This window comes from Panulirus ornatus, chromosome 6, assembly GCF_036320965.1.
Source record: "Panulirus ornatus isolate Po-2019 chromosome 6, ASM3632096v1, whole genome shotgun sequence".
Lineage (NCBI taxonomy): Eukaryota > Metazoa > Arthropoda > Malacostraca > Decapoda > Palinuridae > Panulirus > Panulirus ornatus.
This window is the reverse complement of record NC_092229.1, coordinates 6,102,046-6,126,929: the sequence shown is the minus strand read 5'-3', so window position 1 is coordinate 6,126,929 and position 24,884 is coordinate 6,102,046. Positions and strand designations below refer to the sequence as shown.

Sequence of the window (24,884 nt, the reverse complement as noted above, 5' to 3'; positions counted from 1 at the left end):
TATTGTGATCTGGTTACATCTGTGAACTCAAGGGAAAATTAGGTGGGTTTTTTTTTTCGGCTGTGTGAAATGTGTATTGTGGCGGAGGTGTGTTCGAGCGGTAGGGCAGCAAACATTGGCCTGAAATATGGTCTTCGTCATGCACGGTCCACAATGATCCTGGCTGTTTATAGGCCAGGAGCCCAGACAACCAACCATCTTCGTCACGTCTGTGTAATGAAGACGAAGAGGAAGGAGAAGAAGGAGAAGAAGAAGAAGTAGAAGAAGAAGAAGAAGAGGAAGAAGAAAAGAAGAAGAAGAAGAAGAAGAAGAAGAAGAAGACGAAGGAAGAGTGTTTTATTCACAAGGAAGATCTTTTTTTCTTTTTCTTTTTCTTGGCTCTACTGTGCAGAAGGAGACGATGTCTACCAGTCATGGTGAACATTTAGTATTGAGAATAATTGCAGTTTGGTATTGGTAAGTTGTTGTCTGCCTGCTGGCAAGAGGGGCGTAACACCGCGTGGGTTGGGATGTTAACGACTGAGGCTCGTCTGTTGGAGAGAGAAGAGGAAGAGACACGTGTTGGTAAGATGGTAAAGCTCAGGGCTTCCCTCCACCCACTCGCCTCTACCATCCCCTCCGGCGTGAATATCCGGCAGGGAAAATAGCCGAGAAGAAACACCATGTAGTGCCGAGAAAATATACCGCCCTGGGAATTTTATAGGGAAGTGTGAACGGGAGGGGGAAAAAGGAGGACTTCATAGAAAAGAGTTCTTCATGGAAGAGGCGAACCACTCTGAAACGGGGAAATGAAAAAAAAAAGAAAGGGTTGATTTTTATATGTCGAAACAATAATGAATATTCAAATACCTGTTGTCTTCCCTTATACAGGGTTATTTGATGATAACAGATATCAGTGAAGTATATATCTCTACCCTTATCTTTGAGGTGTTGTTGGTCTTTGTACGCGATGGCGATTCATTCCATCATTCCCTATCTATAAACGTCTCTGTTTCATTCCCCTTCCTTCATATCGTCATTCACGATCACTGAATCTTCATCTGAAGTGAAGGATATTCTTTCATTTTTTTCCCCCACACGACGTGTTGTTGCAAATATTTTGCTGGTTTTCTCTGAAGTTCTCTGGTCCCGCTCCCTAGTCTTTTGATCAAGTTCGGTGAGCAGAAATGAACAGCGCGTTCCAAATGAGGGCCGACCACGGCGTTGTGAAAGAGCGAGTACTGACTGTGTGGCCTTCGTGTTAAAGATCATAACATCCACGGCTGTGAAAGTCAGAGTTCTAAGAGCTTTACTCTATGTGGATTGGCATTCGTTTTCCCTCGCATTGTGGGTCACTGCAGAGCCAGATATGTGTGAGTAGGGAAGACGGAGGTGAAGCCAGGTGTGTGTTGAGTAGGGAGGATGGAGAGCCAGGTGTGTGTTGAGTAGGGAGGATGGAGAGCCAGGTGTGTGTGAGTAGGGAGGATGGAGAGCCAGGTGTGTGCTGAGTAGGGAGGACGGAGAGCCAGGTGTGTGTGAGTAGGGAGGATGGAGAGCCAGGTGTGTGTTAAGTAGGGAGGACGGGGATGGGGCTGGGTGTGTGTTGAGTAGGAAGGATGGAGTTTCAGGTGTGTGTTGACTAGGGGAGTGTAGACTGTGTATGTGTGTGTGTGTGTGTGTGTGTGTGTGTGTGTGTGTGTGTATGCAAACTACCCGAGTCGTTACGAAGTCTCGCCACAGCTGCTGTGGGCCACCACTTCGTGAAGGACGACGTGATTTCGCGAACCTGTTGAATTTCATTCCGCCTCAGTGTCTCTGATATTAATGCGGTGACCTACATCTTACAAGGGCAGCAGCGGCGGCAGCGGCTCGGCTCGTCTGGTTCCCTGCGGATGGAGACGGGCGGAGGGAAGAGGACAAAAACACCCCTCCTCACACACAAAACCCTCACGAGCTGAGATGGTTGAGCACAGGCGCGGCTCGCCCATTAACTTGTAGCGATTGTGAAGGAGTAAAAAAATATAGGAAATTTTTTTTTTTTTTCAAGTATGAGACTATTAGCGTAAAGACTTGTATACAATAATTGATGACGGAATGATTCTTCCAGGATCTTTGCCAAGGAATTTTTTTATATACGTAGAAAATGTTTATATACGTGTAGGTTAGAACACTTATTTATTCTATATACTTAGAAAAATGTTAATGTACATATAGGTTACACCTTAAGGTTTATATATATATATATAAACCTTAAGGTGTGTGTGTGTCTGTGTGTGTGTGTGTGTATGTATATGATGTATATGTCTCGCAGGAGCTGGAGTGCGGGTCGCGGTACCACGTGTACGTGGTGGCACACAACAGCGTGGGGTCGAGCCCCGCCAGCACCACCGCCGTGGTGAGGACCCTGGGCGGCGCCCCTCAGCCCCCGCCCTCGCTGCAGTTCCTGACGCCCAACTCCTCCAGCGTGACGGTCTTCCCCCGGGCGTGGGTGGCGCGGGGCTGCCCCATCACACACATGGTCCTGGAGTACCGCCAGCGGGACGAGCCTCACTGGGTACAAGGTAAGGGAACCAAGGGGTCGCATGTGACCTGCTGATGTGAGGGGTGGACACACAAATGACACTCGGAGCCAAGTGAGGATTATTTTTTTTACTCTCCTCCCTTTAAGGCTCTGACACCTGGGCATGACGCTACCTCGCTCACGCGGGAAGTGGCGAGCATATATGGGGGAGAAAATGAATATATGATATATTTGCTGTACTGAATGTCGGCTTGACGCTACCTCGCTCACGCGGGAAATGGAGGGCATGTATAGGTGGGGGGAAAAATAAAACTTGATATATGTTTTGCTGAATTGAATTTCCTGTGAACCACTCTCCATGCATTTTGGGTTTGACTTAATCCATAATTATCAATGATCTTCATTAATCATAAAGAGTTTATTTGGATCCTAGTTTGTGTATTGCATTTATCTGGGCTCCTAAATGACCTTGTGCCATCACTGCACTCCAGAGATAATGGATTAAGCCAAGATAAATATAGATCTTTCTCATGGCTTGCGCGAGGTTAGCGCCAGATGCATATATATATATATATATATATATATATATATATATATATATATATATATATATATATATATATATATATATATATATATGTGTGTGTGTGTATATATATATATATATATATATATATATATATATATATATATATATATATATATATATATATATATATATATACACACACACAAAGAAGTAGGAATGGAGCTTGGTAATGTATTTTCTCCCAGACTTAAGATTTAAAGAAGGAAGACGTTCATAAACCTCAGTCGTACGATTGCCTCGTCAATACAAAGTGACCTGGAATCACTCACAGAGAATTCCAGTTTCCAGTTCTGAATCATTTTCCGATAACTCCAGACGGTTGGCCTTACCTGCCTGTACGTCTTTTTCCTCTTCCGTATTTCTATATGTATATTTTTTTCCCCCCTTTTATGGGCCCTTAAACCGAACGTGTTGTTTTTCAACGAAATATTCCTTCCCGTTTTCTTCCGCCTCTCCTCCTCCTCCTCCTCCGATTTTCGATGGTGGCACCAGTGTCAAGTGGAGACCCACAGGCCAAGAGGGTGGAGGTCGGGGGTCTGGTTCCCTCCACGCCTTACTCCCTGAGGGTGACGGCCGTGGCCAGCGCTGGCTCCACTACCCACACCTACACCTTCACCACACTCACTGCTGCAGGAGGTAAGTCCCTCCTCATCCACCCGTTGACTTAGGGGAGGTGGTCTGTCCACCTACTGACGGTAAGTAATTGATTCATCCACCCACTGACAGTGGAAGATCTAAGTTTATCCACTTAAAGGTAGTGGGACAGTGATTCCATCTCCTAACATTGGTACTGTCTCTCCACCTACTGGGAGTGGACAGTCTCTCTTTCCTACTAACAGTTGGACAGTCTCTCCCTCATACTGACGTTAAGACAGTCCCTCCCATCAGTTGACAGTCTGACAGTCTCTAGACCTTCTGACAACAAACAGTCTCTCTCTCTCTCTCTCTCTCTCTCTCTCTCTCTCTCTCTCTCTCTCTCTCTCTCTCTCTCTCTCTCTCTCTCTCTCTCTCTCCAGCCACTCAAAGAGTTTTAAGTCATTTAATCACTTACGCTGATGTTTTTTCTCTCTCCCTCTTTATCAAGCTAACATCTTCATGACCCACTTGACCACAGCGGAATACACGATACGTTATTGTACGTTAACAGTAGTGGTATAGCACATCCTCGTAATACACTATCATTGCTGTGTAACTCCATCACAGTCACTTCTGAATTAGAAAAGCAGAGCATATATATATATATATATATATATATATATATATATATATATATATATATATATATATATATATATATATATATATATATATATATATATATATATGTTAGGAATAGTCTGGCTTTACGTTTTCTACTTCATATTGTTAGGTTGCCAGATTGAATTTATTGTTTTACTTCCACCAGTCACGAGTTTTTGTTTTCCCTGGAATCCTGTTATTCTTTTTTTCATCCATATTTCCATTTCATCTCACCGACATTCAGCTTACCACAAGTTTGAATTTTAGGCATTCCTTATATAAATATATATATATATATATATATATATATATATATATATATATATATATATATATATATATATATATATATATATATATATATAGTGTGTGATTACTATTTGTGTGTTGGAGGGACAAAGTTTAGTTTTACACTTGTGTTGCCCCGTATCTTAACCTTATATATACTGTGTGTGTGTGTGTGTGTGTGTGTGTGTGAATTAGTGTCAAAAGTATTTCTCCTCATACACAGGCGTTTTCTCTGACAGCTGCCTTTTCTCGGATTTACATACATAGCTTAATCTCCTTCAGACTTATGTACTGAGAGAATGTGTGCCACACCTGTTGTGTTGTTGTACATTATGGCACAATGTGGCCGACTGGCGGATGATATAAAACCAACCACTGCTGGCCCAGGTCCTGTGATTGTCAGGAACCACTTCCCAGACTTATATGAGCCACTACCACTAATTTTGAGCACAGCCTGACTCATTATATGCTTCATTTGCTCTCCACTGTGTTTTGACCAGACTAGCCAGATGGTGGCAGCTTCTGCTCAAAAGAATATGGAGAGATTCCTTGTCCACATCTTCTTTGTGGAGGCATTTCGCAGACGAGTGAGGATTGATATCATTCATACCTGACAGAAGATCCCGGTCACACTATAGTAAACTGCTCTGGAAGTTTTATCACAGTATACTGGATTGGCTGCCACCCTCGTCACGTGAATCTCTGATGCCTGTGATTTCGTCTCTCCTTCCAACTGGGCACGAAGAGAGCACCTTCAGTGATCCAGTACGAGGAGTGAGTTAGTGTCAACTCTGTCCCATCGTAGGAAATGCGCTACATGAAAACCCTCATAACTGATGTCTAGGATTGGTGTTAATGGCATGATTATAACTCAGTCACTTCCTTATGCTGTGGCCATTACTTGGACCCTGTCGTTATATTTAGAGTCTTCGATGTTAGTTTGTGTAAACCGCTATGTATGTACGTGTTGTAGAAAGTTATGATGTCGTGATAGGTTGGTGTAGTTTAAGGCCAGTGGGTGATAAAGCCTGCCCCATCATGTTATGGTGTTGTTAATAACCTTTTTCTTTTTTGTCTGTGTGTGTGTGTGTGTGTGTGTGTGTGTGTGTGTGTGTGTGTGTGTGTGTGTATACAGAGTTGCCGCCTATGTGGACAAGTAAGGCTTCTCCTCAGTGGCTGTCCGTCAGGGTCCTGCTACCTCTCCTCTCCTCCGTCGTCGCCCTGGCCTCCTCTCTCGCCCTCGTCTGCTACTGCGTCAGAAGAAGTAAGTTGCCCCCCACTTCCAGACCTATCATTCCGACCACTGAAGTTACTCATTAATATAACTATCATTTAGACCATTTATCATCATAGTATTGTGACATTTATTGCATCATGTCTTGGTATATTTTCGATCGTCTTACCGCTCGAAGTCTAGACGTACTTTCCTGTAGTCTAAGATCGAGCAGTATCTTTTAACACGGCATTCCTCCCTCTGCAGAAACCTCCCCGTCAGGGAGCCGTGACGGAGACGGGAACGGAGGGGGCGAGGAGCCAGAGCGGAGCGCCAACACGGCCGCCCGAGACAACAAGCACAACCTGGCGCAGCGGGAGCAATACTACGCTACCATCAGGAAGGCGGCTCCCAGAGACCAGCAGAGCGACCTGATACCCGGTAGGTTGAACCCAACACCCCACCCTCCATCCCACCACACCAGGCCTCGTCTGCCACTGTCGTTGGTCCGTCTTGTCATTATACAGTTCCTTTCTCTTAAGTGGCACTCTCATGTCAATTGGTTTTTGGTTACTATCTCTATCTCTCTTTCTCTCCTCCTCTCTCTTTCTTTCTCTCTCTCTCTCTCTCTTGCTTGGTTCTCCCAATCGTCCAACATGACTGACGTTCACTGTCTAATCCCCAACCACCACCACACCTTTACTATATAAGTGTCGTCCGTTTTACCATCTGCGTCAGTAGCTCCGTCAGGAAGGTGCTCATATAGATTACTGGCTCTGGTTAGTGTTTTTACTCTTAAGCCAAAGCTTCGACGCTCCGTCCACGTTGCTCCTGACTAAGATGTTGCCACTGCCTCCCTCTCTCAACAGAGAACGCTGAGGACATCTACCCGTACGCTACTTTCCAGCTACCCGATCCGACGACCCCAGATCCAAATCACATCCCCATGTACCCGATTTACCAGACCCGCACAGATAAGGTCCGTACCCGAGTCGTACTGTATCATCATATCTTTTTTTTTTTTTTTGTAACTGAAATTTCGTGTAACCTTGTTGTGCTGTGTGGCTTGCATCCAACTCTGTCTCTCTCCTTTCAGCCCAGGCTCGTTGGGGCTCATATAAGATACCAGGTGAGTTTCTGTCGTATGTTCAGTGTACCTTCAGTAGGTACCTGTTTGCTTGTGTGTTCAATCAGCAAAAGACCGACGACACCCTCCAACTATGCTCAGTGCCTTTATGTCAGATCACTTCTGAGAGTTAGACCAGTGGTGCAGCCAACTCTCTGGTTCCAGCCAGGGTCTGATGGACTTTGGTAACACCAGGTGAGTTCTGTCTTGTGTTTACAGTGTCTATGAAAGGGCGTACCTTAAGTAGGTACCTGCATGCTCGTGGTACTCAGTAATAGAAAAGAAATGGTACCTCTTTAAGCAGTGCATATATTTCAAATCGTATCTGTGTTGGATCATCCTGATTACCATTAGTGCTGCATTGATATCATGAAGTAAGTTTTTTCTTTTTCTTTTGTAAAGTAATTTCGGTATTAAACGAAGATCTTCACCCATGTGTGTGCGTGTGAGTGTGTGTGTATGTGTGTGTGTGTTTGCGTGTGTGTGTGTGTGTGTGTGTGTGTGTGTGTGTGTGTGTGTGTTTGATCTCGTCAGCTCGAGATCTTCCTTCGTTGAAGGGATCAGTGGGTAAGCTTCCATTTCCAAGGAGTGAGAACGGTAGCAAAATGAGACGCTAGCAGGGGTGGTTTGTGTTCGCTACCTCCCATCCCGGCCTATTTAGTGAATCACAGTCTTCCATTTCCTCTCCACCGACCAGTTCCGTATTACATATAGGTATCAAAATAGTGCCATACATCTTTCTTTTTATATCATCCCACCCGAGCTTAGAACGTTGATATTGGCGTTTGAAGTCATGATGTATCCAGCCAAAGCTATTTTGATCAAACGAGTGACGGCCTGAGATAATTCGGCCAATCAGCCACCTTTAATGTCGCTCATTAGTCACATAGCAGGGGTTCAGACACGCGCTGGGGAGATTAAGCCGCGCGTTGACCCAGCCCATCAACGAGGAGGCGGGGGGAGATTGGTTTGGGGGAGGAGTGACTAGGGTACAGGTTAAGGGGGATTGGTATCTGATATGCTGGGGAGAAGGGCTTCCCTAGGACGGTGCACTGGGGTGGTGGTGCCTGGTATGCTGGAGGAAGGTGGATGGCTTCTTAGGTATTGGAAGGAAGGGGTAACTGACGTGCTCAAGGGCCCGAGGGAGTTACCTGGGGTGTTACTGGGAGGAAGATTAGTTGGCTGGGGTGTTAGAGGAGGGAGGAGCGGTGGCCCTGGGGTGTTAAAGGGAGGAAGGATGGTAACCTAGGGTGTTAAAGGGAGGAAGGATGGTAACCTGGGGTTTTATAGGGACCTGAAGAGCCACCTGGTGTGATGGAGGATTATGGTGATTGACCAAGAGTGATGGGAGAAAAAGGATGGGATGTCTTGGGTATCACTGGGAGGGAATGTGGTTCTCTAGGGTGATGGGACGAGAGGAAAGGTTGCCTGGTATGTTGTGGGGAAGGGAAGGCTGGTTAATGTGTTGGAGGGAGGGGAAGGCTACCTAGCATATTGGAGGGCATTCAACAACGGCAGAAAGTTGATTGGAACACCAGGGGACAAGGAAAAGTTGCCATAGGCATAGTAAATGTACAGTGAGAGCTGTAACCGGATGTAGGAAGAAGGTTAAAACTTGTGTTAGAACTTCGAAGGGACGAGACGGGCTGCCTAGGGCTCTAGGAGGGAGAGGAACATCGACTGAAGTGTAGGGAGGGTAGGGTATTAGCTAGGATGTCGTAGAGGAGTGTCTGGTGATGATATAGGATGCTGGCAAAAGGAGGCGATGGCAGGAAGAAGAATTTCCCCTCTGGGGTCTTGAAGGAAGAAGTACGGTTTGTTTGGAACGTCTGTGGGGAAACTGACGGTTAGCTGGATCGTTAGAGTAGAGGGAACGGCTCATTGGGTTCTTAGGGGAGTTGTCGCGAGTCGACTTGCAGGGCCAGCCATACTGGTCTGGTGAGGGAGGAGATGACCCTCTTTCTCCACCTCCATCACCACCAGCGCCACCACCACGCATAGCAGGGGAGAAACCATACTGACTCCGTAGCTCGCTCGTATGACCATATCTAGATGATCTAGTACATTTTAGAGGTCTCTCGTTCATCTAGGGAACTAAGACACGCTTGAAAGAATGAGAGAGAAGGAGAGAAGGGTAATCAAAAGAAACGACCAATATTCATACAAGGGTCAAGAAACGAAATCGTACGAAGTAAAGATCGTCTCTTTACAGAAGGTAGAAAATCCTTTGAATCCTGTAGCACAGAGGGACCCTGTAGCCCAGAGATATGGAGCTGAGGTCTAAAGTACAATGGTACATCCACGTCCATGTGTGGAAACATACGTTGCAGGTCACTACTCACGTTGCACACGTCAGCCCTTTCCTTTGTAAAGGTCATCACAGCAACCCCACCATACAGGTCAGCACTCATGCAGCACAGGTCAGCTCTCCCCCCACACGACACAGGTCAGCCTGTATGACAGGTCAGTACACCTCCATCATACAGGTCAGCACTCATACAGCACAGGTCAGCTCTCCCCCCACACGACACAGGTCAGCCTGTATTACAGGTCAGTACACCTCCATCATACAGGTCAGCACTCCTGCATTACAGGTCAGCTCTCCCCCCACACGACACAGGTCAGCCTGTATTACAGGTCAGTACACCTGCATTACAGGATGGTATTCCTAAGTGTCGCACCATGACCATAACTGCTGTCCTGGGAACCGCCTTGACCTGAATTGCTGACCTTCTGCCAATGAGCGTCCTGGGATTACTCCAGGGAGAGCTTGTTAAGCCTCGGGGTAGTATCCTGACTGGTAGTTCTTTTCGAAATCACCATATATATATATATATATATATATATATATATATATTTATATATATATATATATATATATATATATATATATATATATATATATATATATATATATATATATATATATATATATATATATATTTATATATATATATATATATATATATATATATATATATATATATATATATATATATATAAATGTGGGTGTGTGTAGCTGTAGCGCTCGTATTAATAGTTACAGTGACAAGTAGTGTGACTTGCAGTGCTCGAAGCGTGAGTGTAGTGCCTGTGGTAAGTTTTTTCTTTTTTTCCCCCGCGCTGGTAGCGAAGATCGGCAGTGCCAGGTAGTATGACTTGCAGTGCTCTTAGCAAAAGCGACAGTGTCCCCTAGCGAGACTGAGGCGTAACGAGGGAGCATGTTCCTAAACTCATGACCCCCCCCCTCACTCCGTCTACACCCAACAGACACTCCCTCCCTTCCCCACATTGTATATACGTGACCATATATATATATATATACATATATATATATATATATATATATATATATATATATATATATATATATATATATATATATATATATATATATTCTCCTCTCTCCTGGTTTTACACTGTATATTTTGGGTTTTGCCTCTCCATCATTGCGAGCAATGAAAAAAAATGGATTGCACTCCATTCAAATTCGGTGATTTACATACTGGCGTTGGTTTATACCTGCACGAGTCACCTGTTGATTGGTTTTTGGGGTGAAAAAGCTTGAATTCTCATATGGTCCACAAATACTTAGGTGTGCAGCTCGTAAATCAGTTAACACGGAGGGGGAAAAATCACTTGGAAATGTCACTACATGATTCAAAGTCTTGTTTTCTTTGATTCACATCATAATATAGGACAAATTTATCTTGAAGAATACAGAATGTTTCTCAATATTTTTTTCAGTGTTTCTTTAAGTTAGTTTGCTTATCCCAATTGGAATAATGGATATACAAAGCGTATGTGTGTGTGTGTGTGTGTGAGAGAGAGTATGGCGTCGCATTTTATGTAGAAAACTGTGTGGCAACGCGTCATATATGTGTTTCGTGGATTCCACAGCACATGATACATATTCATCCGTTTTATATACAAAGCTCACAGCTCAGCCAGAACCCACTCACCTTTACAGTGTTGCAAGTCATGAGTGGGGTGTGGGGTGGCAATTGATGAAACGTGATTTGTGGATGATCAGAATGCGAAGCTTTTGTGTGGGGGGAAAAGAGCCCCTGAGGCGATCTGAAACTTCTTCCACTGTGGGGCTTATAACAGTGGGCCACTGCACCATTTTTGATACGAGGAGTGAGAGTTGCTGAACACACACTCTTGTGTCTCCCCTGATGATGTGATTATTACACGAAAGTGCACTTGGGAACTGATCGTGTTTCATTTTCCCCGTGGACTCATAGGAATTTATATACACACGCATATATATACATATATATATATATATATATATATATATATATATATATATATATATATATATATATATATATATGTGTGTGTGTGTGTGTGTGTGTGTGTGTTGCATCAGTTTACGCGACAGACTTTCTTTATCTGTGTTCTAAAATATTCCGAAATGCCTAGACTTTATATAGATCCATGATTTGAATATAGAAATAATTCATCGAGCATAACCGTAATTCATCGCCAAATCTGATTATACTGTGATGCACTTAATCCTGTACGTCTTGCTATCTAGGATCGAGCTAATCCAGTTTGAATATCCGGTGAATCGTCAAAAATCCCCACCTGGATTATCTCTTTAGAAAACGCCTTTTATTTTTACCCCCCCAGGGATGAAAAAAAAAAAATGGGGGGGCTACCAAAACGGCCACAAAATGAGGCCATAAGTCTGGGATTCACGGGAGAATCGTGTTATTTATCATGGTGAATCAAGGGAAAAGAATATCCTAAGCAGTGGGCCGGGACGCGCCACTCGCTGCAGTGGTGCAGCGGAACCCGTCAGTTCGTTGTGGTTGGCGTGGTCCAGCACCAACAGCAGTGGCAGGAGTCGACCCAACCACTTGAGAGCGTACTGGAGGTCGACCATGGGCATGGTTGTCGTGTATTGTGGTCATGGAATTAACCTGAAGGTCTTTGTGGTTCTTCACTGGGTGGAGGGAACTTGACCTTTGATGGTCGTAATGACCTTAGTTGTTTAGATACGGATCACTGTAGTTCAATGTGAGCCATATATATGTATACATATGGCTCAGCACATGTATATATACATTTATATGTCGTAGTCATATAACGCAGCACAGGTATACTTTAGCGTATGGCTTCATACATATATACATGTGGTTCTTTATAATTGACTCTTTACATAAACAGGTACGTTAATATCATATGATTGTTGCCTTTGATCCTGGGCAGTTTTGATTCGTAAAGCGTGGATGGTATTTCTCCTATTACAATTGTTTGATGTTAAACACCTCTGGAGGTTCTTAATCCAATCCCAGCACACAATACCTCGATCTGAATTACGGAAACTCATTATATATCGCTTCCCTTTAGAGCATCTCTTATCATGAGGCCGTCACACAGCGACCTGCTCTGCTCAGTTCCCAGAGCGCTGCTGCTGGTGAAGCTGCTCACCGTGTGAACTACAGCACCCCACTCGTATCCCACTAGCTCATCCTAATACATCTAACGTCAAATTTTGGGACAGTTGATTATAATCAACCTTGGCAATATTCCCTCACCCCGTCACAATACTGTAATCAGTACCGAAATTTATATACTAATGTAACTTATTCACAGCAGGAAATCAAATTACAGGTCTCATCGAACTCAATTTACGCTTGCATTCAGCCGTCGCCATTCACCCTAGGCAGGATACACACAACACCATCCACTGAGGTCCTCACCTCGACGCACTTAGCACCTCCTCCTCCTCCTCCTCCTCCTCCTCCCACCACTAGCGTGACTCGCGTTCCACTCACCCACCCACTTACACGACCAGGTCACGCGTGTGTGAGATGCACGCTGATACTCCTTCCAGCGTCACACAACGTCTCTTGCACAACGAACACATCCGCCCTGAGGGAATAACCCGTAACCCATAGACGCACAAGGGCCCTGAGAAAACACATCTGACCTGTGCCAGTAATGGCGCCCTGAGAACACACACACACACACGCACACGCACACACACCTGACCTACCACGAGAACATACTCGTGACTTGTGCCAGGTAATACACCTCGAGGACAGTCTGTTATTGCCGAGAGCCACTACTCCTCACCTGGCTAATCTTTTCTCTCACAAGATGTCAAAGTAAGTTCGATGTCGTCCGCGCCTGGATCTCAATGCACTGGGATTACCAGCGGAGCTCTGTGCCGCACGTTGTATGAGCGAGATGCAGTTTACGTGGCGACACACCGTCACGCGAACTGTTGTCATTTCGCCATTATCATGATTGATCTGAGGACAACCCGAACTGAAGGAAGAAGGAAAAACTCAAGAGAAACACATACTTCTGTCGGTAGTGGAGGAGGACGAGCTCTCCTGTCTCCGCAGTTCCTTTGGGAAGGGTTATTCAGAGAGCTTCCAAGTCTCCTAGAGGAGATTCCAAAGATCCTTTGAAAGAGTTTCTCGACCCATCAAAGGATTATCCAACACTGCTATCGGCAGGATTTGCCAGCCCATCAGAAGATAATCTAAAGATTCTTTCAGTTAACCAAAGTGCATTTCGGCTGCAATTCCAGGAGGACTTCTTACCTTCCCAGAAAGGTATTTCCAAACCCCTTTGAAAAGTTTCAAGTTTGTTTACACGGAACATTCCAAAGGAGTCTTCCAAACGTATCCTGAATTCTTAAGGAAGTCATTTTCAGAGCTTTGTTGAGATCTATTTTGGAAATCGTCCTAGTTTTTTATTGTGATATTTGCCAAGCCTGTTTGAGAAATGGTCGTACAAAGTCCGTTGAATCGCCGGAAGAGATTCTCTAAGAACACTGGAAAGAACTAGAGAGATCCATATAGTTGATAACCTTGGAAGTCTTTCCAGTTGCGGTTCCCTAGACAATATCCTAATAGGTCTTTCACGAATGCTTTAAAGAAATATGTTATCTGCTTCTTGGGGTCTTCCAGAACAGCATTTGGAGAACCATCCCATAACCTTCTGGAGCGAGGATTTGTTTGGTCTCCCACACGGGTCTTCAAGATATCATTGCGGAAGGACATTCAGACAGATCCTTCAAGAAGTATTTTACATGACGTATATGAATATCTTTAAGGGGACATTTAAGGCAGTACCATGCAAAGGTCCTCTTAAGGGATCCCTAAATCATCCACTAGATCGTCTTCGTCAACTTAAATGACATGTCCTGGAAGGGCCATCTTGCATGCGCCATACGGGGATTTAATGACGTTCTGAACACGGCAATTCGATGCCTGGAAACCTCCTTTCGGTACACGTATTCCGGTTACCTCGGGAGAGAGAGAGAGAGAGAGAGAGAGAGAGAGAGAGAGAGAGAGAGAGAGAGAGAGAGAGAGAAGGAATTCCCCATCTCGTGAGATTCAGGTGGGATGATTGCTAGCGACCGTGTGAGGCTCAATGCTGCTGGCGACTGTGTGAGGCTGTGCAACGCCTTTCTAAGACCTTCTTCAGGACGTAATCCACGTCATCCAGGCCATCTGTGGCCCAGTTAATGCCACCCTTTTGTTGTATATACGTGGCCTGACCATCTGGAAACATCATGTGTGTATATATAGAGGTGCAATACGTAGTTCATCTCTGATGGAGTTCCGTGCCGTAGCAATACGCATCGACCAGTTGCCAGAGCCTGGAATAGCTTTAACCTTGGATACAGCTGGTGTTTTTATATTTACATATGTAAATGAGCTAGATAAGGGTGATGATGCATTACACAGGAGACTTCACACACAGGGAACCATTTCCATTCGTTCTGAATTACTTGTTAACATGACTCATCCGACTTTGGTGCTAACATTGCCTTAGTATTATCATATAGCCACACACACACACACACACACACACACACACACACACATGTCTTGTCTGCCTTTCTATGCAAAGTACAGCAGATTTCCACAACCTACAGATGTCTTCCACAAACTACAACTTCCCTCCACAACCCCGTAAATGGACTGAGTCTTCCTCAGCCCAGTACAGTAGACTCGATGTGTTCCACTCTCATCTGATACTGACGCCCTCACACCACTCCGTCCACATGACACTCCATCATTTCCTGAGCTTTATCTGTCTATCTATTACCTGCTGTCTCTCGCGGCGTCTTTTGAATTCAGTAGTATGTTGACTCGATCTGTCGAGTCAGCAAAATCTATATTCCTGTAGAGACAGAGGGAGTAGAATCATGTATGTTGAGATAGAGGGGATTAGAATTGGCTATGAAAACAAAGCAAAACCACATGTGCGAATAATCTAGCATCGTTGAAGGGGGTTAACATCTGTGTATGTATGTTTACGCATATATTAAATCTATGTTTCCCTGTTTTCTCGTCTGTTAAGAAGCATATGTGTGTGCGCGCATATATATATATATATATATATATATATATATATATATATATATATATATATATATATATATATATATATATGGGCATGAGAAGAAAGATCATGAGAGGCAAGTGTTTTGGGAGCAGCTGAATGAGTGTGTTAGCGGTTTTGATGCACGAGACCGGGTTATAGTGATGGGTGATTTGAATGCAAAGGTGAGTAATGTGGCAGTTGAGGGAATAATTGGTATGCATGGGGTGTTCAGTGTTGTAAATGGAAATGGTGAAGAGCTTGTAGATTTATGTGCTGAAAAAGGACTGATGATTGGGAATACCTGGTTTAAAAAGCGAGATATACATAAGAATACTTATGTAAGCAGGAGAGATGGCCAGAGAGCGTTATTGGATTACGTGTTAATTGACAGGCGTGCGAAAGAGAGACTTTTGGATGTTAATGTGCTGAGAGGTGCAACTGGAGGGATGTCTGATCATTATCTTGTGGAGGCTAAGGTGAAGATTAGTATGGGTTTTCAGAAAAGAGGAGTGAATGTTGGGGTGAAGAAGGTGGTGAGAGTAAGTGAGCTTGGGAAGGAGACCTGTGTGGGGAAGTACCAGGAGAGACTGTGTACAGAATGGAAAAAGGTGAGAACAATGGAAGTAAGGGGAGTGGGGGAGGAATGGGATGTATTTAGGGAATCAGTGATGGATTGCGCAAAAGATGCTTGTGGCATGAGAAAAGTGGGAGGTGGGCTGTTTAGAAAGGGTAGTGAGTGGTGGGATGAAGAAGTAAGAGTATTAGTGAAAGAGAAGAGAGAGGCATTTGGACGATTTTTGCAGGGAAAAAATGCAATTGAGTGGGAGAAGTATAAAAGAAAGAGACAGGAGGTCAAGAGAAAGGTGCAAGAGGTGAAAAAAAGGGCAAATGAGAGTTGGGGTGAGAGACTATCAGTAAATTTTAGGGAGAATAAAAAGATGTTCTGGAAGGAGGTAAATAGGGTGCGTAAGACAAGGGAGCAAATGGGAACTTCAGTGAAGGGCGTAAATGGGAAGGTGATAACAAGTAGTGGTGATGTGAGAAGGAGATGGAATGAGTATTTTGAAGGTTTGTTGAATGTGTCTGATGACAGAGTGGCAGATATAGGGTGTTTTGGTCGAGGTGGTGTGCAAAGTGAGAGGGTTAGGGAAAATGATTTGGTAAACAGAGAAGAGGTAGTAAAAGCTTTGCGGAAGATGAAAGCCGGCAAGGCAGCAGGTTTGGATGGTATTGCAGTGGAATTTATTTAAAAAAGGGGGTGACTGTATTGTTGACTGGTTGGTAAGGTTATTTAATGTATGTATGACTCATGGTGAGGTGCCTGAGGATTGGCGAAATGCGTGCATAGTGCCATTGTACAAAGGCAAAGGGGATAAGAGTGAGTGCTCAAATTACAGAGGTATAAGTTTGTTGAGTATTCCTGGTAAACTATATGGGAGGGTATTGATTGAGAGGGTGAAGGCATGTACAGAGCATCAGATTGGGGAAGAGCAGTGCGGTTTCAGAAGTGGTAGAGGATGTGTGGATCAGGTGTTTGCATTGAAGAATGTATGTGAGAAATACTTAGAAAAGCAAATGGATTTGTATGTAGCATTTATGGATCTGGAGAAGGCATATGATAGAGTTGATAGAGATGCTCTGTGGAAGGTATTAAGAATATATGGTGTGGGAGGCAAGTTGTTAGAAGCAGTGAAAAGTTTTTATCGAGGATGTAAGGCATGTGTACGTGTAGGAAGAGAGGAAAGTGATTGGTTCTCAGTGAATGTAGGTTTGCGGCAGGGGTGTGTGATGTCTCCATGGTTGTTTAATTTGTTTATGGATGGGGTTGTTAGGGAGGTAAATGCAAGAGTCCTGGAAAGAGGGGCAAGTATGAAGTCTGTTGGGGATGAGAGAGCTTGGGAAGTGAGTCAGTTGTTGTTCGCTGATGATACAGCGCTGGTGGCTGATTCATGTGAGAAACTGCAGAAGCTGGTGACTGAGTTTGGTAAAGTGTGTGGAAGAAGAAAGTTAAGAGTAAATGTGAATAAGAGCAAGGTTATTAGGTACAGTAGGGTTGAGGGTCAAGTCAATTGGGAGGTGAGTTTGAATGGAGAAAAACTGGAGGAAGTGAAGTGTTTTAGATATCTGGGAGTGGATCTGTCAGCGGATGGAACCATGGAAGCGGAAGTGGATCATAGGGTGGGGGAGGGGGCGAAAATTTTGGGAGCCTTGAAAAATGTGTGGAAGTCGAGAACATTATCTCGGAAAGCAAAAATGGGTATGTTTGAAGGAATAGTGGTTCCAACAATGTTGTATGGTTGCGAGGCGTGGGCTATCGATAGAGTTGTGCGCAGGAGGATGGATGTGCTGGAAATGAGATGTTTGAGGACAATGTGTGGTGTGAGGTGGTTTGATCGAGTAAGTAACGTAAGGGTAAGAGAGATGTGTGGAAATAAAAAGAGCGTGGTTGAGAGAGCAGAAGAGGGTGTTTTGAAATGGTTTGGGCACATGGAGAGAATGAGTGAGGAAAGATTGACCAAGAGGATATATGTGTCGGAGGTGGAGGGAACGAGGAGAAGAGGGAGACCAAATTGGAGGTGGAAAGATGGAGTGAAAAAGATTTTGTGTGATCGGGGCCTGAACATGCAGGAGGGTGAAAGGAGGGCAAGGAATAGAGTGAATTGGAGCGATGTGGTATACAGGGGTTGACGTGCTGTCAGTGGATTGAATCAAGGCATGTGAAGCGTCTGGGGTAAACCATGGAAAGCTGTGTAGGTATGTATATTTGCGTGTGTGGACGTGTGTATGTACGTGTGTATGGGGGTAGGGCCATTTCTTTCGTCTGTTTCCTCGCGCTACCTCGCAAACGCGGGAGACAGCGACAAAGTATAAAAAAAAAAAAAAAAAAAAATATATATATATATATATAGATAGATAGATAGATATATAGATATAGATATACATTTATATAGGTGAAATGCTAAAGCGTTCATCAGTATGCAATTGCCCATGGAGTCACATGACCGTTCACCAAACAGTGAGTGAGAACTGAACACGGATCTAACACTAAACCACATTGTGGTTGGAGGAGGCAAACACGGGCATGGGGACGCCGAAGGCTGTACTAAAGTTCCTCTCCAGCTTCGAGGAGACGAACTGAGAGTCAGACACCGTTGAACGATGGTGGGGAACCGCTGATGGTCATTGATGACCTAGTGCGGTCAGGTCACTGATGACTTGGTTGGGTCTGGTCACTGATGACCTGGTGCGGTCTGGTCACTGATGACCTAGTTGGGTCTGATCACTGATGACCTGGTGCGGTCTGGTCACTGATGACCTGGTGCGGTCTGGTCACTGATGACCTGGCTCCTGGTCGTCTAGTTACTGATGACTTCTTCCCGTTGTTCTGGTCCACCGATGTCATGGTCCCTAGTGGTCTGGCCTCCACTGATGCCATGGTCCGTAGTGGTGGTCTGGTCCATTGATGCCACAGTTCCTGGCGGTATGGCCCATTGATAACATGGTCACCTGGCGGTTATAGTCACTGATGACATGGTTCCCGGTCGTCTGGTCCACTGATGACTCCCTTCTCTGACAGCTGGTTGATACGTGGGACGAGAGCTGTCTGTGTGACGGGTCTGACTGGCTGGCGGCTGGCCACATGTGAAAGGGGGCGACGCAGCGTGAAGCAGATATCAGAACGCAGCTACTGCGGACCCTGGCCACGGCTCACTCTCTGACCTATATGCCTCTAATTCAATCTAACTTAACCATTGAACTGGCAGAGATTAATGGTGTTTCCATCATCCATCCCCCCGACCCCTCCATATTGTTTCCGTACGCCCAGCTGGTGATGAATACAGTGGCGGGAGGCGGTGGAAACAGCTGGTGTTAACCTTTGAACGTCACCCACACCCCCCAACCACCACCCACCACCCTTAGAGATCTATACTGCAACACGGAATTATAAAGTGACACTGAACGAGGCAGGCTTAAGTGGAATCTATCTATCACTCTGCTCGATGGAGGTGGCATGGCTTGAGGGAGAGGGAGGTATATATATATATTGCATCGGAGAGGTGTATCGCCTGTGTGTTGGTATATTATGTGGGAGGTATGTTGCTTTAAGTGTGTGTGTGTGTGTGTGTGTGTGTGTGTTTGTGCGTGCGGGGGGATGGGGGAGGGGGGTGTAAGGCTGTTATCCTGTAGGGTGGAGTCGTCTGATGGATAGATATATAAACGGATTGCCATTCCTCACTATTGATCCCGCTGGCTTATTGCCTCACAGTGGACGAATAAAGCGTGTAGTGAAAAGGGAGCTGTTCACGTTTGCATGACGTGTGCACGTCACTGTGCAAGTCGGGCACAGCACCTGTACACTCGCACAGACGTGCGAGGTGTACTGCCGTGCTCCGGCGAAGTGTAAGCTGCTCAACCACGAAGGTTTACGATATATTCATGTGTCATTTCCTTGTGAATTTATGTATGTATGAGACTCGACACACACACACACACACACATGCACGACTTCAGGGATTATTAGTGTTCTCAAGGATGTGGTTATTTGCTTGCTGATCCAAAATTCCGATTACAGACCTTGATGAAGTCGAACCCAGATGATAATTTCCTTTTATGACTTTAAACTCGTTTACTTTCGTCATAAAATCAGACACTAATTCACTTTTCCTTTCCCGAAGTCGACGTTAAATGATGTGTCTGGATTCGAATGAGGTACATTATCTTTGTAACCGAGTTATTTTGATCTTCCGTGTCTCAGATGGAGGTCAGGTCGCCCAGGCCATCGTCCACCGTTTGTGTTAGTGCTTTGAAAACAGACGTTGCTAACGTGCAAACAACGAGACTTTATCTTTGGCAGTGTTGGGTCAACAATTTGTTTACAACTGGAGGCATGAGGGAGCTTGCCCCAACCCAGGAGTGTATCGATTCATCATCTCTTTCCTATTATTATCTGATTAACAATCATTACTGATAGCTCTTATCCATAACTTGGTCTTATGAACCTTTTCTCTTTGACGGAGATCCAAAGTAATTGAAAGGCGAGTTAGAAAACGCACCAATTTACATATTCAGTCTAGCGTAAAGGCGAAATTAACATCGCTTCTCCTTTGGAGAGAGCCATTTCTTTTTGGCACGCAAACCTGTCATATATTATCGATTGTCATTTTACTACATTATCCATCTTTTGAGTCATCTCGAGGCTGTTTGAGAGAGCGAGAGAATTCAGAAGTGGAAGTAGATGACTCGTGGAGACACACCTGTGTGACCTCAGAATCGTTTCCCTTAAAAGTAGTATTACAGTGGTCGCTGTGTGTGTGTGTGTGTGTGTGTGTGTGTGTGTGTGTGTGTGTGCTTGTAGAGAACTGCCTCTTATTAAAGATTATCGGAGACCCGTACGTAAGTTGTGCCGATATTGCTTTCAGTACCAGTGTCCCCTATGCTGTCCCCGACACCAGTAGTCCCGATATCATCCCCCCCAAACCAGTAGTCCCGATACTTCCACCCTCGCCCCCCCCGATATTTCCACCATCAGCAGTGCCCGCGGTGCTGTACCCAGCAGCAGTGACACCAGTGCCGTTGCCCCAGAACCAGTGTCCTCGACACTGCACTGTGCACCAATTTATTTCCAAGCTCATTTACAGCTGTTGTGAATGCAATTTGCATTTTACGAATGCGTTATGAAATTGGATGGTATCCAATTAATGATTCATATCAAGTATGGTGATTTCAGTGGTACAGATACTGTAAAATATAAACACAGCTTGTATAAACCGACTCTTTTTTTTTTTTCCATGCAGAGTATATATACAGTGTCCGTTTTATTATGATACAGTTGTATTTTTATCATGAATATTATTATTGTTATTATTATTATTATTATTATTATTATTATTGTTGTTATTATTATTATTATTATTATTATTATCATTATTATTATTAGTAGTAGTATTATCATTATTATAATTATTATTATTATTATTATTATTATTATTATTATTATTATTATTATTATTATTATTATTATTATCATAATTATTATTATCATTATTAAGGGTAAGGTAAGAAAGGTAGGATGGTGAGTGGCTCCCGTTGAAGTTGGGTCGGCATTAAGGATGTGTTATGGCACCATGGCTGTTTGATCTCCTCATGTCGGGGTGGTGAGGGGGAGGTCAATACGAGGGTCTTAGGGTAACGGCTGGGCCTGCACTCTGGTGGGGAGGTCAGTTCACCCTGGTAATAAGAAGTACTCACTCCCATAACTGTGGTGTTATTGAATAAATGCTTTATTAGATAGTAATCTTCAGTGGTAACCAATAGTGTTAGCTTTAGTAATAGTAGATGCAGTAGTAGTAGCAGCAGTATAAAAGTAATAGTAGTAGTAGTAGTAGCAGGAGTATCAGTTGTAGTAGTAGTAGTAGTAGAAGTAGTAGTAGTAGTAGTAGTAGTAGTAGTAGTAGTAGTAGTAGTAGTAGTAGAAGTAGTAGGAACAATATAGAAGTAATAATAGTAGTAGTAGTAGAAGCAGTAGGAGCAATATAGAAGTAAAAGTAGTAGTAGCAGTAGTATTGATTACTGTAGTAGTAGAACGGGAAGTATCAGTATTAGTAGTAGCAATAGTAGTATAGAAGTAGTAGAAATAGTAGTAACTGTAGCATAGAAGTAGCAGTTGTGGTAGTATAACAGTAGTATCATAGTAGTAGTAGTAGTAGTAGTAGTAGTAGTGGTAGTAGTAGTAGTAGTAGTAACAGTAGTAGTAGTAGTAGTAGCAGTAGAAGTAGTAATAGTAGTAGTAGTAGTAGTAGTAGTAGTAGTAGTAGTAGTAGTAGTAGTCTTTGCATGTATTTGTATGTACTTTATGGAATAACTGTTTTTGTTACAAGGAGAGAAATATACACTCGTGTGTGTGTGTGTGTGTGTGTGTGTGTGTGTGTGTGTGTGTGTACATCCCTACGTCTCTCCGCTCTTTACCTGCTGACGTAGGTGAGTCATAATCATTATCATCATCATCGTCATCATCATTATATCATCGTCATCATCATCATATCATCATCATCATCTTCATTATCTGCTGCTCCCTATATTTCTTCATCGTCTTCATACTTATATTCATATTATCATTTTTATTATCATTATTATTATCAGCAGTACTAGAAGCTGTAGCAGTAGTAGTAATACTATTTACATTACTAGTAGTTGTATCGTTATTATCATTATTATTATTATGATTATTATTATCATTATTATTATCATTATTATTATTATTATTATTATTATTATTATTATTATTATTATTATTATCATTATTATTATTATTATTATTATTATTATTATTATTATTATTATCATCATCATTATTATTATCATTATCATTGATATTATTATTGATATCATCATTATTATCATTATTATCATTATCATTATTTATCATTATTACCATTATCATTACCTTTATAACTGACACTCACTGTCTATCCACCATTAAAGTTGCCATGTTACCATCTTGAGGCCAGGGACCGCCTGGGTAATTATAATTCAGAAGGTCAGAGGGTCGAGGTTTCTGATATCATATTTGATAAACATTTGTTGATAGAGCTCTGGGCCGCCGCCCTGGCCCAGGCATCTCGAGGCTGCGATGCGCCTCCTGCCAGACGCCTGGTTACCGTTGTCGTACCGGAGACGACGACACCAGGGTTTGCCTGCCTCTCTCTCTCTCTCTCTCTCTCTCTCTCTCTCTCTCTCTCTCTCTCTCTCTCTCTCTCTCTCTCTCTCTCTCTCTCACTTGCAGCATTATGATCCGATCCGATTTTGGCGGACGACGGACGATCACCCGCTTGCCGAGATGGGGGGTTGATCCGCCCGTGTCGTACAGTGAATAAACCAACTTCCGTATACCATCCCCGTGTTGCATAGTACACTGCCGTATTTCACTGCCAGTAGTATCATTACTATTGTATTCGGGTATCCAGAGAGAGAGAGAGAGAGAGAGAGAGAGAGAGAGAGAGAGAGAGAGAGAGAGAGAGAGAGAGAGAGAGAGACTTCATGAAATCATGTGGCCTAAGGAAAAATTTCCCCGCGAGCACTAAGTCTCCATGGAGAGAGAGAGAGAGAGAGAGAGAGAGAGAGAGAGAGAGAGAGAGAGAGAGAGAGAGAGAGAGAGTTAGTCCTGGTAAATATTAAACGCTGGATAATGGCCCTTTATTGCCTCTTAAATCAAGGTTGCCCGGGGAGGTATTGTGCACGGGGTTAGAATAGTATTTTGCTGAAGTCTACAATAATCAAGTGAGAGTGAATATGACAGTTTTTACTCGGGATAGATGATGAGATGGTTGATTATACACACACACACACACACACACACACACACACACACACACACACACGATTATATGTGCTCTATAACCTGTTGCGTATCCAGTTCCCACACAAATGACCGGTTCGAACCCTTGCTGTTGGAGGGCATTGTTTGATGATATATATATATATATATATATATATATATATATATATATATATATATATATTGCATGGAAATTTGCCTTTCAACTTTCGTGTACATTGACCAGTCGGATATTATGATTGCTTGAGCGTTCCTGAAAACACTGGAAGCTAGGCAGACGCCAGACAGAGTGTAAACAAGTGGAGAAAAGAATTTTTATTACATGTTTGTGCCTTCGACTGAGTGTGCCTGGTAGAGCTTGGAAGACCAAGGGAAGGGACATGCAGGAAGACGCTCCACGATCCCAGAGCACGACGGAAAACAATGCTTATCAGTGATCAAAGCCTGGCCTTCAACCTGAGCCTTGATAAGGGTGAGGTTATAGGCCAATACCATCGTCCTCAGCGGTGGTACCGTCGTGCTCAAGGATCGTCCCCTGCCTGCTCTGCTCTGCTCTGCTCTGCCACAGATGTGAATGTGGTAGAAAATTGGGTCATCACTTGTCCCTGAACACTGTTGTCAAACGTCCCTGAAGATTTGTTCTATGCATCCCTGAACACTGGTTCAGACGTCACTGACTCCTGGCTTCAGACATCTCTGAGCAGTGATGTTGTGAGACATCCCTGAACACTGATTTAAGATATCGTTGGACACTGGTTTGAGACGTCACTGGATATTGGTTCAAGATTCCTGGGAAATGGAACGAAACATCCATGAACCGTGATTCGATTCATGCCTTGATAGTGGTTCGAGTTTGCCTCGGACAGTGGCTGAAGACATCCTTAGATATGGCGTGAACCTTTCAAGGGGTTCACCAAACAGAGTCTCAAGGGTTCAAATGACCAGCTGATATTCCAAATGACCCGACCCAGACAGACAACAGTCCCGTGACCCTGTTTATAGCCAAGGGACACGCAAGGCAAGCCCAGAGGACACACGACACCATTAGAAATATTTCCTATGTTTAATGGGAGGGAGAAGATTGAGGCGACCCGTTGTGCTGCTTAGAGTTAATGGTGGTGATGGTGACGCCTCTTGCGATGTCTAGACTTAATGGTGAAGGTAAAGATGACTTTAGTGATGTCTTTAGTTAATCATGTCGATGATGATGACCCTTGTGATGCCAGGAGTTAA

At 43.8% G+C, this 24,884-nt stretch overlaps 1 protein-coding gene across 1 annotated transcript in view; it reads left to right on the top strand.

Annotated features, from left to right (window-relative positions):
• The window catches only part of LOC139749264 (cell adhesion molecule Dscam2-like), a 468,747-nt gene that overhangs the window by 423,499 nt on the left and 20,364 nt on the right, over nt 1–24,884 (top strand). Inside the window, 6 exon segments of the mRNA XM_071663001.1 lie at nt 2,291–2,540; nt 3,582–3,725; nt 5,752–5,880; nt 6,097–6,270; nt 6,699–6,808; nt 6,926–6,958. Coding sequence (XP_071519102.1) covers nt 2,291–2,540; nt 3,582–3,725; nt 5,752–5,880; nt 6,097–6,270; nt 6,699–6,808; nt 6,926–6,958 — 840 coding nt within the window.